This window comes from Salmo salar, chromosome 07 (assembly GCF_965601325.2).
Source record: "Salmo salar chromosome 07, fSalSal1, whole genome shotgun sequence".
In the NCBI taxonomy this organism is placed as follows: Eukaryota; Metazoa; Chordata; class Actinopteri; order Salmoniformes; family Salmonidae; genus Salmo; species Salmo salar.
In genome coordinates, this window is record NC_138297.1 from 37,654,752 (window position 1) to 37,672,249 (window position 17,498).

At 44.5% G+C, this 17,498-nt stretch overlaps 1 protein-coding gene across 2 annotated transcripts in view; it reads left to right on the plus strand.

The window, feature by feature from the left end:
- Nucleotides 1-17,498, plus strand: part of LOC106609097 (ankyrin repeat- and BTB/POZ domain-containing protein 3-A) — a 218,147-nt gene that overhangs the window by 164,475 nt on the left and 36,174 nt on the right. For both annotated transcript variants that reach the window (XM_014207500.3, XM_014207503.3), the window contains one exon: nucleotides 3,489-3,582. In XM_014207500.3, coding sequence (XP_014062975.3) covers nucleotides 3,489-3,582 — 94 coding nt within the window. The remainder of the gene's footprint in view (nucleotides 1-3,488; nucleotides 3,583-17,498) is intronic.

Genomic DNA, 17,498 nt, shown 5'->3' on the forward strand with positions numbered 1-17,498 from the left:
AAGCCAATAAATGGTCAGACAGGCCACTTCCTGTAAAGGAATCTCTCAGGTTTTTGCCTGCCATATGAGTTCTGTTATACTCACAGACACCATTCAAACAGTTTTAGAAACTTTAGGGTGTTTTCTATCCATATCTAATAAGTATATGCATATTCTTGTTACTGGGTAGGAGTAGTCACCAGATTAAATCGGGTACGTTTTTTTTTGTCCGGCCGTGTAAATACTGCCCCCTAGCCATAAGAGGTTAAGAACAGGAAGCATAGAAATACCGCACATAGAAGAAATCTACCGCTTCTTAGACTTGCTTTCAATAAGAATGACAGATCTATAACACACATTTCTAAGTTAATTTGGTCAGGCAGGCCCAAAAAGGCAAGGCCCTCTAGGAAATATCTAAATTAGTCTTTACATTAACTTCTACAGGATCGGTGGGTCCCCCACGGGATGGTTGAGCTAACGTAAGCTAATGCGACTAGCATGAGGTCGTAAGTAACAAGAACATTTTCCAGGACATGGATATATCTGATATTGGCAGAAATCTTAAATTCTTGTTAATCGAACTGCACTGTCCAATTTACAGTAGCTATTACAATGAAATAATACCATGCTATTGTTTGAGGAGAGTGCACAGCTTTGAACTTAAAGTTATTTATAAACCAACTCTGCACATTTGGGCAGTCTTGATACAACATTTTGAAAATAAATGCAATGGTTCATTGGATCAGTCTAAAACTTTGCACATACACTGCCATCTAGTGGGCAAAATCAACATTTTGGATCAGCCATTCCTCCTGCATTTCAAAGATTTTATATTTTTTTTATTTTTATATTTTTTTATATTTTTTAAACTGTTAGTTTTTTTGTTGTATTATCTTTTACCAGATCGATTTGTGTTATTTTCCTACATTCATTTCACATTTCCACAAACTTCAGTGTTCACATGGTATCAAGAATATGCATATCCTTGCTTCAGGTAATGAGATACAGGCAGTTAGATTTGGGTATGTCATTTTAGGCGAAAATGGAAAAAAATGGGTAGGATCCTTGATGTTTTTAAGCGGTGTGTTAATTTAACACTGAAAAGTGTGGACCCGTATAGACACTGGACAAGTGTTAAATGTAACACTGTCAGTGCTGATTTAATACTATATGTAGAGAACAATGGAATGAGTGGTGTAACTGCATTTTAGGTGTCTTACATACCTAATGTTTGTTATGGAATTAGACAAGGGTGTGAAGTACATTCAGGCAAACACTAACAGACAAATGATCACACAGACTGATACACCCCCCATATACCAGGGGTGCTGAATTTCAAAAAAATTCCTCTACAGTTGTAATGTATTATATATTTAGCATCAAAATCACTAACTGGTTCTTTTTTACCTTAATTTAACTAGACAAGTCAGTTAAGAGCAAATTCTTATTTACAATGACCAAAAAGCCAAAAAGCAAAAGGCCTCCTGCGGGGAAGGGGGCTGTGATTAAAAAAAAAAAAGAATCACTACAAGAGACAACACTACATAAAGAGAGACCTAAGACAACATTGCATGGCAGTAACATATGACAACACAGCACAGTAGCAACACAACATGACAACAACATGGCAGCAGCACAACATGGTAGCAGCACAAAACATGGTATAAACTTAATTGGGCACAGACAACAGCACAAAGGGCAAGAAGGTAGAGACAACAATACATCACATGAAGCGGCCGCAACTGTCAGTAGGAGAGTCCATGATTGAGTCTTTGAATGAAGAGATTGAGATAAAACTGTCCAGTTTGAGTGTTTTTTTGCAGCTTGTTCCAGTCGCTAGCTGCGAACTGAAAAGAGGAGCGACCCAAGGATATGTGTGCTTTGGGTACCTTTTAACAGAATGTGACTGGCAGAACGGGTGTTGTATGTGGAGGATGAGTGCTGCAGTATTTGTATTTTTGTATTTATTATGGTGTTATGGTATTGTAATTTTTTAAATTGTATAAACTGCCTTCATTTTGCTGGACCCCAGGAAGAGTAGCTGCAGTTTATGAAGGCAGTTTATACAATTAAAAAAATTACAATACATTCACAGATTTCACAACACACTGTGTGCCCTCAGGCACCTACTCCATCACTACCACATATCTACAGTACTAAATCCATGTGTATCTATAGTGCATATGTTAGTGTGTGTGTGTGTGTGTGTGTGTGTGTGTGTGTGTGTGTGTGTGTGTGTGTGTGTGTGTGTGTGTGTGTGTGTGTGTGTGTGTGTGTGTGTGTGTGTGTGCATGTGCCTGTACCAATGTTTGTTGCTTCACAGTCCCCGCTGTTTTTTCATCAGTTTTTTTTATATCAAATTTTACTGCTTGCATCAGTTACTTGATGTGGAATAGAGTTCCATGTAGTCATGGCTCTCTGTAGTACTGTCTGCCTCACATAGTCTGTTCTGGACTTGGGGACTGTGAAGAGACCTCTTGTGGCATGTCTTATGGAGTATGCATGGGTGTCCGAGCTGTGTGCCAGTAGTTCTGACAGACAGCTCGGTGCATTCAACATGTCATTACCTCTCATAAATAAAGTAGTGATGAAGTAATCTCAACTTGCTCAATTTCCACATTATTTATTACAAGATTTAGTTGAGGTTTAGGGTTTAGTGAGTGTCTTGTTCCAAATACAATGCTTTTAGATATAGAAATATTTAGAGCTAATTTATTCCTTGCCACCCACTCTGAAACTAACTGCAGCTCATTGTTGAGTGTAGCAGTCATTTCAGTCACTGTAGAGGCTGAGATGGGGGTGGAGTGAGGGCTAAGAGGGTTTTATAAATAAGCATCAACCAGTGGGTCTTGCGCCAGGTATACAGAGATGACCAGTTTACAGAGGAGTAGAGAGTGCAGTTATTTGTCTTATAAGGAGCATTGGTGGCAAATCTGATGGCCGAATGGTAAAGAACATCTAGCCGCTCGAGAGCACCTTTACCTGCCGATCTATAAATTACGTCTCCGTAATCTAGCATGGGTAGGCTGGTCATCTGAATCAGGGTTAGAGAAAACCAAGTCTAGATTTAATCTTAGCATGCAGCTTTGATTTGTGCTGAGAGAAGGACAGTATACTGTCTTGCTATACTCCCAAGTACTTGTATGACATGCCTACCTCAAGCTCTAAACCATCAGAGGTTGTAATCACACTTACCAAACCACATGACCTTTGTTTTGGAGGTGTTCTGGCTAAAAGCCAGTTCTTGTTTGTAGTACACCAGAGGAAATGTTTACTAAAATCAGGCATCTTGACAACAAACTAAATCTCAGCTGAAAAACCACAACTCAAAAGTGATAACTTGAATAAAATTATGGCTAGAATCACGGGTATTATAGTTCTGATGAATACCAGCGTCAGGAGGTCATTTTAGAGAGGCATTTGGGCATGTGCCTTGCTGAACTTGTCAGTAACGTGTTTCTTTCACTCACTCCCCTCTCTCGGCCTCCTGGCATCCCTTCCTCCCTCAGTTGCTTCTGGATAGCCGAGACAGCATGGAGGGGGCCCTGCAAGATGGAGCAGATAACAACACTGAGACCCCACTTCAGCTGGCCTCTGCTGCAGGTACTTGTTGACAAAACAGGAATACTCCATTGACAATGTGTGCAGATTTATTGAACCTTTATTTTATACTTTTAAAAGTGTGTGTGTGTGTGTGTATATAATTAGAATTTTCTAAAAACCAGTATTTGCTTTGTCATTATGGGGTATTGTGTGTAGAGGGGGGAAAAAACAATTTGATCAATTTTAGAGTAAGGCCCATAACGTAACAATAACGTAACAAAATGTAGAAAAAGTCAAGGGGTCTGAATACTTTGTATATATAAAGTACCAGTCAAAACGTTGGACAAACTGTCACGGTTATCCTTGGTAGCAGGAAAGGGGCAGAGTCAAGTGCTGGAGACTGAGGTCCGGTAACACAGATGTTTATTAAACACTGTTTGAATAAGGTAGCCGCAAGGAAGGATGCGCACAACACCCGACAGGAGAACAGCTCCAAAAATGAAAACGCACGGGGCACAGCCCGGCAATACAAATGTCTGATCAAAAGTACGCTGTGTCTAAAAGGCAGCGCAAAATACCAACAGCCCTCATACATGACATGAAAATAATCCCGCACGAATTCCCGAACAAAAAGGACAAACTAAATACCCCCCCCCCACTAATGACAAACCAGGAACAGCTGCGGACCTAGACAGACAAAACCAAAACTCACAAACATAGATCGGTGGCAGCTAGTAGGCCGGCGAGGACGACCGCCGAGCACCGCCCGACCGGGGAGGGGCGCCAGCTTCTGTGGATACTGTGAAGGTGCGCAGTGCGCCGACGCCGGCCTCGGGGACGACCCGGAGGGCGAGGTGCAAGTCGATCCGGATGGAGGCGGTGGAATTCCTGTAGCAGGGCTGGATCCAGAATGTCCCCAACCGGGACCCAGTACCTCTCCTCCGGGCCGTACCCCTCCCAGTCCACGAGGTACTGCAGGCCCCCTACCCGACGTCGGGAGTCCAGGATGGCCCGGACTGTGTACCCTGGGGCCCGTCGGGAGTCCAGGATGGCCCGGACTGTGTACGCCGGGGCCCCCCCGATGTCCAGGGGGGGGCGGAGGGACCTCCCGCACCTCAGCGTCCTGCAGCGGACCAGCTACCACCGGCCTGAGGAGAGACACATGAAACGAGGGGTTAATACGGTAATATGAAGGAAGTTGTAACCTATAACACACCTCGTTTATTCTCCTCAGGACTTTGAACGGCCCCACAAATCGCGGACCCAGCTTCCGGCAGGGCAGGCGGAGGGGCAGGTTCCGGGTCGAGAGCCAGACTCTGTCCCCCGGGTTAAACACGGGGGCCTCACTGCGGCGGCGGTCAGCGCTCTCCTTGTGCCGTCCTACCGCTCGCTACAGGCACTCCTGGACAGCACTCCAGGTCTCTTTCGAGCGCTGTACACATTCCTCCACCGCAGGAGCCTCCATCTGGCTCTGATGCCATGGCACCAGGACCGGCTGGTACCCTAACACAACCTGGAAAGGTGACAGGTTAGTAGAGGAGTGGCGCAGAGAGTTCTGTGCCATCTCGGCCCATGGCATGAACCTCGCCCACTCCGCTGGCCGGTCCTGGCAATAGGACCGCAGAAACCTGCCCACATCCTGGTTAATGCATTCCACCTGCCCATTACTCTCTGGGTGAAAACCCGAGGTCAGGCTGACCGAGACCCCCAGCCTCTCCATAAACGACCTCCACACTCTGGACGTGAACTGGGGACCCCGATCAGATACGATGTCCTCGGGCACCCCATAGAGCCGGAAGACGTGTAAATAGGGCCGTAGGAACACCAAGCAAAGGGAGCAGACGGCAGGACTTCGAGATCCAATCCACAACAACCAGGAACGTGGTGTTCCCCTGAGACGGCGTGAGATCCGTGAGGAAATCCACCGAGAGGTGGGACCAAGGTCGCTGTGGAACGGGGAGGGGCTGTAGTTTCCCTCGAGGCAGGTGCCTAGGAGCCTTACACTGGGCGCACACCGAACAGGAAGAGACAGTGTCTAACATCCTTAACCAAAGTGAGCTACCAGTACTTCCCCTTCAGGCCCCACACAGTCCGTTCCATACCAGGATGACCCGAGGAGGGTAGAGTGTGGGACCATCGGATCAGGCGATCGCGAACACCGAGCGGAACGTACTTAAGACCTGCGGGACATTGAGGTGGAGTGGGTTCTGACTGACCCGCCCACTCGATGTCTGCATCCACCTCCCAGACCACCGGTGCCACCAGACAGGAGGCGGGGAGTATGGGAGTAGGATCAATGGTCCGCTCCTCGGTGTCGGGGAGACGCGACAGTGCGTCGGCCTTCCGGTTCCGAGAACCTGGAATGTACGAGAGGGTAAATTGAAACCTCGTAAAGAACATGGCCCACCTGGCTTGACGAGGGTTAAGTCTCCTCGCTGCCAGGATGTACTCCAGGTTACGTTGGTCAGTCCAGATGAGAAAAGGGTGTCGTGCCCCCTCAAGCCAATGTCTCCACACCGTCAAAGCCTTGACCGCAGCTAACAACTCCCTGTCCCCCACATCATAGTTGCGCTCTGCCAGGCTCAGCTTCTTAGAAAAGAATGCGCAGGGGCGAAGCTTCGAAGGCGCGCCCAAACGCTGCGACAGCACCGCTCCTACCCCAGCCTCGGACGCGTCCACCTCCACTATGAATGGCAAAGAGGGGTCCGGATGCGCCAGCACCGGAGCGTTGGTAAACAGAGCCTTCAGACGACGAAAGGCTCCGTCCGTCTCTGCCGACCACCGCAGCCGCACCAGACCCCCCTTCATCAGTGAGGTAATGGGAGCCGCCACCTGGTCAAAACCCCAGATAAACCTCCGGTAGTAATTGGCAAAGCCCAAGAACCGCTGCACCTCCTTCACCGTGGTTGGGGTCGGCCAATTACACACAGCCGTAACGAAATCACATTCCATCACCACCCCTGTGGTGGAAATACGATATCCCAGAAAAAAGACGGCTCGTTTGGAGAACTCACAATTCTCAGCCTTGACGTATAGGTTATGCTCCAGCAGCCGCCCAAGCATTTTACGCACCAGAGACGCATGCGCGGCGCGTGTGGCAGAGTACATCAAAATGTCATCGATGTACACCACCACACCCTGCCCAAGCATGTCTCTGAGAACCTTGTTGACAAAGGATTGGAAGACGGCGGGAGCATTTTTTAACCCATATGGTATGACGAGGTACTCATAATGGCCAGATGTGGTACTAAATGCGGTTTTCCACTCGTCTCGGATTCGCACCAGGTTATACGCGCTCCTGAGATCAAGTTTTGTGAAGAAGCATGCCCCGTGGAATGACTCCACTGCCGTAGCGATGAGAGGTAGCGGGTAACTGAAACCTACCGTGATAGAATTTAGACCTCTATAGTCAATGCACGGGCGCAGACCTCCCTCCTCCTTCACAAAAAAGAAGCTCGAGGAGACGGGTGACTTGGATGGCCGAATGTGTCCCTGTCTCAAGGACTCAGTGACGTATGTCTCCATATCCGCTGTCTCCTCCTGAGACAGAGGATACACGTGACTCCTAGGAAGGGCCGCGTCAGCCTGGAGGTTTATCGCACAATCCCCTCGTCGATGAGGGGGTAATTGAGTCGCCTTCGTTTTACTGAAGGCGATAGCCAAATCGGCATATTCTGAGGGAATGTGCACGGTGGAGACTTGGTCTGGACTTTCCACCGTGGTCGCACCGATGGAAACTCCTATACACCTACCTGAGCACTCCCTCGACCACCCCTTAAGAGCCCTCTGCCTCCACGAAATCTGAGGGTTGTGAGTGGCTAGCCAGGGGATTACCAGTACCACCGGAAACGCCGGGGAGTCAATGAGGAATAGGCTGATACGCTCCTCATGGCCCCCCCACGTCACCATGACCAGTGGCACTGTGACTTCCCCCACTTGGCCGGACCCTAGCGGTCGACTATCTAGGGCGTGCACGGGGAAGGGGTGGTCCAGCTGAACCAGGGGAATCCCTAACTTCTTGGCTACCCCACGGTCCATAAAACTCCCAACTGCACCTGAATCGACTAGTGCTTTATACTGGAAGTGAGGGGAAAACTCGGGAAAACAAACTGAGGTGTACATGTGGTCGACAGGGGGCTCTGGGTGTGGCTGGTGCTGACTCACCTGGGGGGTCGATGTAGTGCTCTGCCTGCCATCCGAACTCCCGGGTGGACCTCTCCAGTACCATTCCGCAGTGTCTTCTACGCCCACAGTGGGTGCAGGAGAGGACCCCCCCTCCGGTCCTCCTCGAAGCAGCCCCTCCTATCTCCATGGGCAGTGGAGCAGGAGGGCTGGGAGGTGGAACAAACAGGCCCGACTGGAACGTCCCCGGGCAGCCAGCAGGTTGTCCAGCCTGATGGACAGATCTATCAGCTGGTCTAGGGCGGTGGTGTTGTCCCGACAAGCCAGCTCCCGGCGGACGTCCTCTCGGAGACTACATCTGTAGTGATCAATCAGGGCCCGCTCATTCCACCCCGATCCTGCGGCGAGAGTCCGGAATTCCAAGGCAAAGTCTTGAGCACTCCTCGTCTCCTGTCTCAGGTGAAATAATTGCTCACCCGCCTCCTTGCCCTCCGGCGGATGATCGAATACCGCCCAGAAGCGGCGGGCAAACTCCGGGTAGTCGCCCCTAGCCGAGTCTGGGCCACCCCAGACTGCGTTGGCCCATTCCAGGGCTCTACCCGTGAGACATGAGACGAGGACGCTCACCCTCTCTTCATCAGAGGGAGAGGTTCAGACGGTCGCCAGGTAGTTCTAACTGGAGTAAAAACCCCTTGCACCCCGCGGCCGTCCCATCGAACTCCCTGGGAGGCGTAATCCTGATCCCAGTTGAGCTTGCTTCAGTGGGGGCCGGTAGGGGCGCAGGATGGGGAACCGGGGCTGATGTGGCTGGGGAAGCACCTCTCTCCCAGCTCTCCAACCGGGCTAGCACCTGATCCATCGCCGAGCCCAGGCGGTGGAGGAGGCTGGCGTGTTGCGACACCTGTTCAGCCATGGACGGCGCTTCTGCTCCTGCTGACTCCATCTGTAGTGGTGCGGGATTCTGTCACGGTTATCCTTGGTAGCAGGAAAGGGGCAGTCAAGTGCAGGAGACTGAGGTCCGGTAACACAGATGTTTATTAACTTCCCTGGGCTAGGTCTAGTCAACAGCCAGTGGAATCGCGTGGCGCGAAATACAAATACCTCAAAAATGCTATAACTTCAATTTCTCAAACATATGACTATTTTACACCATTTTAAAGACAAGACTCTCGTTAATCTAACCACATTGTCCGATTTCAAAAAGGCTTTACAGCGAAAGCAAAACATTAGATTATGTCAGGAGAGTACCCTGCCAAAAATAATCACACAGCCATTTTCAAAGCAAGCATATATGTCACAAAAACCAAAACCACAGCTAAATGCAGCACTAACCTTTGATCTTCATCAGATGACACTCCTAGGACATTATGTTATACAATACATGCATGTTTTGTTCAATCAAGTTCATATTAATATCAAATACCAGCTTTTTACATTAGCATGTGATGTTCAGAACTAGCATACCCACCGCAAACTTCCGGTGAATTTACTAAATTACTCAAGATTAACGTTCACAAAATACATAATTATTTTAAGAATTATAGATACAGAACTCCTTTATGCAATCGCGGTGTCAGATTTTAAAATAGCTTTTCGGCGAAAACACATTTTGCAATATTCTGAGTACATAGCCCGGCCATCATGGCTAGCTAATTTGAAACCCACCAAGTTTGGCCTTCACCAAACTCAGATTTACTATAAGAAAAATTGGATTACCTTTGCTGTTCTTCGTCAGAATGCACTCCCAGGACTTCTACTTCAACAACAAATGTTATTTTGGTTCCAAATAATCCATAGTTATATCCAAATAGCTCCGTTTTGTTTGTGCGTTCTAGTTACTATCCGAAGGGTGATGCGCGAGCGCTTTTCGTGACAAAAAAATTCAAAATATTCCATTACCGTACTTCGAAGCATGTCAAACGCTGTTTAAAATCAATTTTTTATGCTATTTTTCTCGTAAAATAGCGATAATATTACAACCGGGTGACGTTGTATTCATTCAAAGGCTGAATTGTTTGTTTTTTTAATTCTCATGAACGCGCATCTCCAGTGTCACTGTTCCCAGCCTGACCACTCACAAAATCTCCTGCTGTTCTTCGTCCAGAGACAGGAGACACGTCATTCCACTTTCTGGCGCCTTCTGAGAGCCAATGGAAGCCTTAAATGTCACATTACAGCAGAGATGCTGTATTTTCGATAGAGATGCAACAGAAGGATAACAAATTGTCACAGGGCACTTCCTGTATGGAATCTTCTCAGGTTTTGGCCTGCCATATGATTTCTGTTGTACTCACAGACACCATTCAAACAGTTTTAGAAACTTTGGGGTGTTTTCTATCCAAATCTACTAATTATATGCATATTCTCGTTTCTGGGCAAGCGTAGTAACCAGTTTAAATCGTATGTTTTTTTTATCCGGCCGTGCAAATACTGCCCCCTAGCCCCAATATAGGTTAAACACTGTTTGAATAAGGTAGCCGCAAGGCAGGGTGCGCACAACACCCGACAGGAGAACAGCTCCAAAAATGAAAACGCATGGAGCGCAGCCCGGCAATACAAATGTCTGATCAAAAGTACGCTGTGTCTAAAAGGCAGCGCAAAATACCAACAGCCCTCATACATGACATGAAAATAATCCCGCGCGAATTCCCGAACAAAAAGGACAAACTAAATACCCCCCCACTAATGACAAACCAGGAACGGGTGCGGACCTAGACAGACAAAACCAAAAGACACAGAAACATAGATCGGTGGCAGCTAGTAGGTCGGTGACGACGACCGCCGAGCACCGACCGACCGGGGAGGGGCGCCACCTTCTGTGGATACTGTGACACACACCTACTCATTCAAGGGATTTTCTTTATTTTTACCATTTTCTACTTTGTATGAAATTACACATATGGAATCATGTAGTAATCAAAAAAGTGTTAAACAAATCAAAATATATTTACATTTTGAGTTCTTCAAAGTAGCCACCCTTTGCCTTGATGACAGCTTTGCACACTCTTGGCATTCTATCAACCAGCTTCACCTGGAATGCATTCTTGAAGTTCCCACATATGCTGAGCACTTGTTGGCTGCTTTTCCTTCACTCTGCGATCCAACTCATCCAAAAGCATCTCAATTTGGTTGAGGTTGGGTAATTGTGGAGGCCAGGTCATCTGATGCAGCACTCCATCACTCTCCTTTTTGGTCAAATAGCCTTTAAACAGCCTGTGCTGGTTCATTGTCATGCTGAAAAATAAATGATAGTCCCACTAAGTGCAAACCAGATGGGAATGGTGTATTGCTGCAGAATGCTGTGGTGGCCATGCTGGTTAAGTGTGCCTTGAATTCTAAAGTAATAACCGACAGTGTCACCAGCAAAGCACCCCAACACCATCACACGTTCTCATCCATGCTTAACTTCTTACATCTATACGTTCCGCTAGCGGAACACCGCTCCAATATCCAATGATAGGGCGTGGAGCGAAATACAAACTCCTCGAAAATCCGATTTTTTTTTTTTTCAAACATATGACTATTTTACACAATTTTAAAGACAAGACTCTCCTTTATCTAACCACACTGTAAGATTTCGAAAAGGCTTTACAACGAAAGCAAAACATTAGATTATGTCAGGAGAGTACCCAGACACCCATTTTTCAAGCTAGCATATAATGTCACAAAAATCTACACCACAGCTAAATGCAGCACTAACCTTTGATCTTCATCAGATGACAATCTTAGGACATTATGTTATACAATACATGCATGTTTTGTTCAATCAAGTTCATATTTATATCAAAAACCAGCTTTTTACATTAGCATGTGACGTTCAGAACTAGCATACCCACCGAACAATTCCGGTGAATTTACTAAATTACTCACGATAAACGTTCACAAAAAACAATTATTTTAAGAATTATAGATACAGAACTCCTTTATGCAATCGCGGTGTCCGATTTTAAAATAGCTTTTCGGTGAAAGCACATTTCGCAATATTCTGATTAGATAGCCCGGCCATCACAGGCTAGCTATTTTGACACCCACCATCTTTGGCACTCACCAAACTCAGATTTACTATAAGAAAAATTGGATTACCTTTGCTTCAAAAACAAATGTTGGTTTGGTTCCAAATAATCCGTAGTTATATCCAAATAGCGGCGTTTGGTTTGTGCGTTCAAGACACTATCCGAAGGGTGACGCGCCGGCGCATATCGTGACAAAAAATGTCAATATTCCATTACCGTACTTCGAAGCATGTCAAACGCTGTTTAAAATCAATTTTTATGCGATTTTTCTCGTAAAATAGCGATAATATTCCGACCGGGAGACATCGTTTTCGTTCAAAGACTGAAAATGTAAAATGGACTCTTCACGTGCACGCGTGCTCCCGTCTCATTGTTCTCAGATCGACCATCCAAATGCGCTACTGTTTTTCAGCCAGAGACAGCAGAGTCATCATTTAACGTTCTGGCGCCTTCTGAGAGCCTATGGGAGCCTTATAAAGTGTCACGTTACAGCAGAGATCCTCTGTGTTCAATAAAGAGGCTAAAGAAGGCCAAGAAATGGTCAGAGAGGGCACTTCCTGTTTGGAATCTTCTCAGGTTTTGGCCTGCCATATAAGTTCTGTTATACTCACAGACACCATTCAAACAGTTTTTTAGAAACTTTAGGGTGTTTTCTATCCAAATCAAACATTTATATGCATATTCTAGTTTCTGGGCAGGAGTAATAAACAGATTAAATCGGGTACGTTTTTTATCCGGCCGTGAAAATACTGCCCCCTATCCATAACAGGTTAATGGAGGGAACCACACATGTGGAGATCATCCGTTCACCTATCCTGCGTCTCATATAGACAAGGCAGTTGGAACCAAAAATCTAAAATTTGGACTCATCAGACAAAAGTACAGATTTCCACCTGTCTAATGGCCATTGCTTGTGTTTCTTGGCCCAAGCAAGTGTCTTCCTATTGGTGTCTTTTAGTAGTGGTTTCTTTGCAGCAATTCGACCACGAATGCCTGATTCACGCAGTCTCCTTTGAACAGTTGATGTTGAGATGTGTCTGCTACTTGAACTCTGTGAAACATTTATTTGTGATGTAATTTCTGAGGCTGGTAATTCTAATGAACTTATCCTCTGCAGCAGAGGTAACTCTGGGTCTTCCTTTCCTGTGGCGGTCCTCATGAGAGCCAGTTTCATCATAGCGCTTGATGATTTTTGCGACTGCACTTGTCTTAACCTCTATGGGCTAGGTGGGACGCTAGCGTGCCACCCGTGGTGCACTCCATCAACAGCAGGTGCATTTCAAGAGCGGCAAATTTGAATCCAAATAAATGTCAAAATTCAAATTTTTCAAACATACAACTATTTTACACCCTTTGAAAGATAAACATCTCCTTAATCTAACCACGTTTTACGATTTCAAAAAGGTTTTACGGCGAAAGCATAAATTTAGAGTATGTTAGGACAGTACATTTACAAGAGTTGTGTGTAATGTTTTGTCAATTCAAAGACAGGGTCACCAAAACCATAAAACCAGCTAAAATGATGCACTAACCTTTTACAATCTCCATCAGATGACACTCCTAGGACATTATGTTAGACAATGCATGCATTTTTAGTTCTATCAAGTTCATATTTATATCCAAAAACAGCGTTTTACTATGGCATTGATGTTGAGGAAATCGTTTCCCTCCAATAACCGGCAGTCAAGTCAGCGCCACAAATTAAATAATTAAAATTAGAAAACATTGGTAAAATATTATATTGTCATTTAAAGAATTATAGATTTACATCTCTTGAACGCAATCAACTTGCCAGATTTAAAAATAACCTTACTGGGAAATCACACTTTGCAATAATCTGAGCACTGCGCCCAGAAAAATACGCGTTGCGATACAGACTAGACGTCATGTTGGGGAGATCTAAAATCGAAAATACTATGTAAATAATCCATTACCTTTGATTCTCTTCATCAGATGTCACTTCCAGGTATCACAGGTCCATAACGAATGTAGTTTTGTTCAAAAAAGCTCATCATTTATGTCCAAAAATCTCCGTCTTGTTAGCACATGATCTAAGCCAGCCGGACTTCTCGTCATGAACGAGGGGAAAAAATATATTTACGTTCGTTCAAACATGTCAAACGTTGTATAGCATAAATCATTAGGGCCTTTTTTAACCAGAACATGAATAATATTCAAGGTGGACGAATGCATACTCTTTTATAACGTATTGGAACGAGGGTACCCAACATGAACTCGCGCGCCAGGTGTCTAATGGGCCATCATCGTTCCATGGCTCTTGTTCGGTCAGATCTCCCTCCAGAAGACTCAAAACACTTTGTAAAGGCTGGTGACATCTAGTGGAAGCAATAGGAAGTGCCAAAATATTCCTCAGCCCCTGTGTTTTTCAATGGGATAGGTTTAAAGGTAATACAACACATCAGGTATCCACTTCCTGTCAGAAAATGTCTCAGGGTTTTGCCTGCCAAATGAGTTCTGTTATACTCACAGACACCATTCAAACAGTTTTAGAAAATTTAGGGTGTTTTCTATCCATATGTAATAAGTATATGCATATTCTAGTTACTGGGTAGGAGTGTTAACCAGATTAAATCGGGTATGTTTTTTTATCCAGCCGTGTCAATACTGCCCCCTAGCCCTAATTAAAGTAATGATGGACTGTCTGAAAGTATGTCTTAAAGTAATGATGGACTGTCGTTTCTATTTGCTTATTTGAGCTGTTCTTGCCATAATATGGACTTGGTCTTTCACCAAATAGGGATGTGTTCTACCTTGTCACAACACAACTGATTGGTTCAAATGCCTTAAGAAGGAAATAAATTCCACAAATTAACATTAAACAAGGCACACCTATTAATTTAAATGCATTCCAGGTGACTACCTCAATAAGCTGGATGAGAGAATGCCAAGAGTGTACAAAGCTGTCATCAAGGCAAAGGGTGGCAACTTTGAAGAATCTCAAATATAAAATATATTTTGATTTGTTTAGCACTTTTTTGGTTACTACATGATTCCAAGCATAATTTCATAGTTTTGATGTCTTCACTATCATTTTACAATGTAGAAAATAGTAAAAATAAAGAAAAACCCTTGGTACTGTATATACAGTGCATTCAGGAATTATTCAGACACCTTGACTTTACCCACATTTTGTAAACTTACAACCTTTTTCTAAAATGGATGAAATAGTTTTTTTTCCTCATCAATCTAGACACAAAACCAGATAATGAGAAAGCAAAAACAGGTTTTTAGAAATGTTTGCAAATGTTTTTAAAATAATAAACTGAAACATCACTTTTGACTGGCACTGTACATACATTTATACAGTTGAAGTCGGACATTTATGTACACTTAGGTTGGAGTCATTAAAACTTGTTTTTCAACCACTCCACAAATTTCTTGTTATCAAACTATAGTTTTGGCAATTCGGTTAGGACATCTACTTGTGCATGACACAATTCATTTTCCAACAATTGTTTACAGATTATTTAATTTATAACTCACTGTATGACAATTCCAGTGGGTCAGAAGTCTACATACACTAAGTTGACTGTTCCTTTAAACAGCTTGGAAAATTCCAGAAAATTATGTCATGGCTTTAGAAGCTTCTGATAGGCTAATTGACATCATTTGAGTCAATTGGAGGTGTACATGTCGAAGTATTTCAAGGCCTACCGTCAAACTCAGTGCCTCTTTGCTTGACATCATGGGAAAATCTAAAGAAATCAGCGAAGACCTCAGAAAAAGAATTGTGGACTTCCACAAGTCTGGTTCAACCTTGGGAGCAATTTCCAAACGCCTGAAGGTACCACGTTCATCTGTATAAACAATAGTACTCAAGTATAAACACCATGGGACCATGCAGCCGTCGTTACAGCTCAGGAAGGAGACGTATTCTGTCTCCTAGAGATGAACATACTTTGGTTCCAAAAAGTTCAAATCAATCCCAGAACAACAGCAAAGGAACTTGTGAAAATGCTGGAGAAAACAGGTACAAAAGTATCTATATCCACAGTAAAACGAGTCCTATATCACCATAACCTGAAAGGCCGCTCAGCAAGGAAGAAGCCACTGCTCCAAAACCTCCATAAAAATGCCAGACTACGGTTTGCAACCGCACATGGGGACAAAGATTGTACTTCTTGGAGAAATGTCATCTGGTCTGATGAAACAAAAATAGAACTGTTTGGCCATAATGACCATCATTATGTTTGGAGGGAAAAGGGGGAGGCTTGCAAGCCAAAGACACCATCCCAACCTTGAAGCACAGGGCTGTCAGCATCATGTTGTGGGGGTGCTTTGCTGCAGGAGGGACTGGTGCACTTCACAAAATAGATGGCATCATGAGGTAGGAAAATTGTGGATATATTGAAGCAACATCTCAAGACATCAGTCAGGAAGGTAAAGCTTGTGGGTCTTCCAAATGGACAATGACCCCAAGCATACTTCAAAAGTTGGCAAAATGGCTTAAGGATGGCTTAAGGACAACAAAGTAAAGGTATCGGATTGGCCATCACAAAGCCCTGACCTCAAACCTATAGAAAATTTGTGGGCAGAACTGAAAAAGCGTGTGCAAGCAAAGAGGCCTACAAACCTGACTCAGTTACACCAGCTCTGTCAGGAGGAATGGGCCAAAATTAACCTAACGTATAGTGGGAAGCTTGTGGAAGGCTACCCGAAACGTTTGACCCAAGTTAAACAATTTAAAGGCAATGCTACCAAATACTAATTCAGTGTATGTAAACGTTTGACCCACTGGGAATGTGATGAAAAAAATAAAAGCTGAAATAAATCATTCTCTCTACTACTATTCTGACATTTCACATTCTTAAAATAAAGTGATGATCCTAACTGACCTAAGACAGGGAATTTCTATTAGCATTAAATGTCAGGAATTGCGAAAAACTGAGTTTAAATGTATTTGGCTAAGATGTATGTAAACTTCCGACTTCAACTGTATATACACACACGAACATACATGCATGCCGGACTCCAACTTTGCTCGTCGTAATATCTTATTTACATTCTTTTACTTTTAATAGTGTGTGTATTGTTAGATATTACTGCACTGTTACAGTGAGGGGCAAAAAGTAGTTGATCCCCTGCTGATTTTGTACATTTGCCCACTGACAAAGAAATGATCAGTCTATAATTTTAATAGTAGGTTTATTTGAAAAAAAATCAGAAAACGCATGTCAAAAATGTTATAAATTGATTTGCATTTCAATGAGGGAAATAAGTATTTGACCCCCTCTCAATCAGAAAGATTTCTGACTCCCAGGGGTCTTTTATACAGGTAACGAGCTGATATTAGGAGCACACCCTTAAAGGGAGTGCTCCTAATCTCAGCTTGTTACCTGTATAAAAGACAAATGTCCACAGAAGCAATCAATCAGATTCCAAACTCTCCACCATGGCCAAGACCAAAGAGCTCTCCAAGGATGTCAGGGACAAGATTGTAGACCTACACAAGGCTGGAATGGGCTACAAGACCATCGCCAAGCAGCTTGGTGAGAAGGTGAAAACAGTTGGTGCGATTATTCGCAAATGGAAGAAACACAAAAGAACTGTCAATATCCCTCAGCCTGGGGCTCCATGCAAGATCTCACCTCGTGGAGTTGCAATGATCTGGCGAGGAATCAGCCCAGAACTACACGGGAGGATCTTGTCAATGATCTCAAGGCAGCTGGGACCATAGTCACCAAGAAAACAATTGGTAACACACTACACCGTGAATGACTGAAATCCTGCAGCGCCCGCAAGGTCCTGTTGCTCAAGAAAGCACATATACATGCCCGGCTGAAGTTTGCCAATGAAAAAACTGAATGATTCATAGGACAA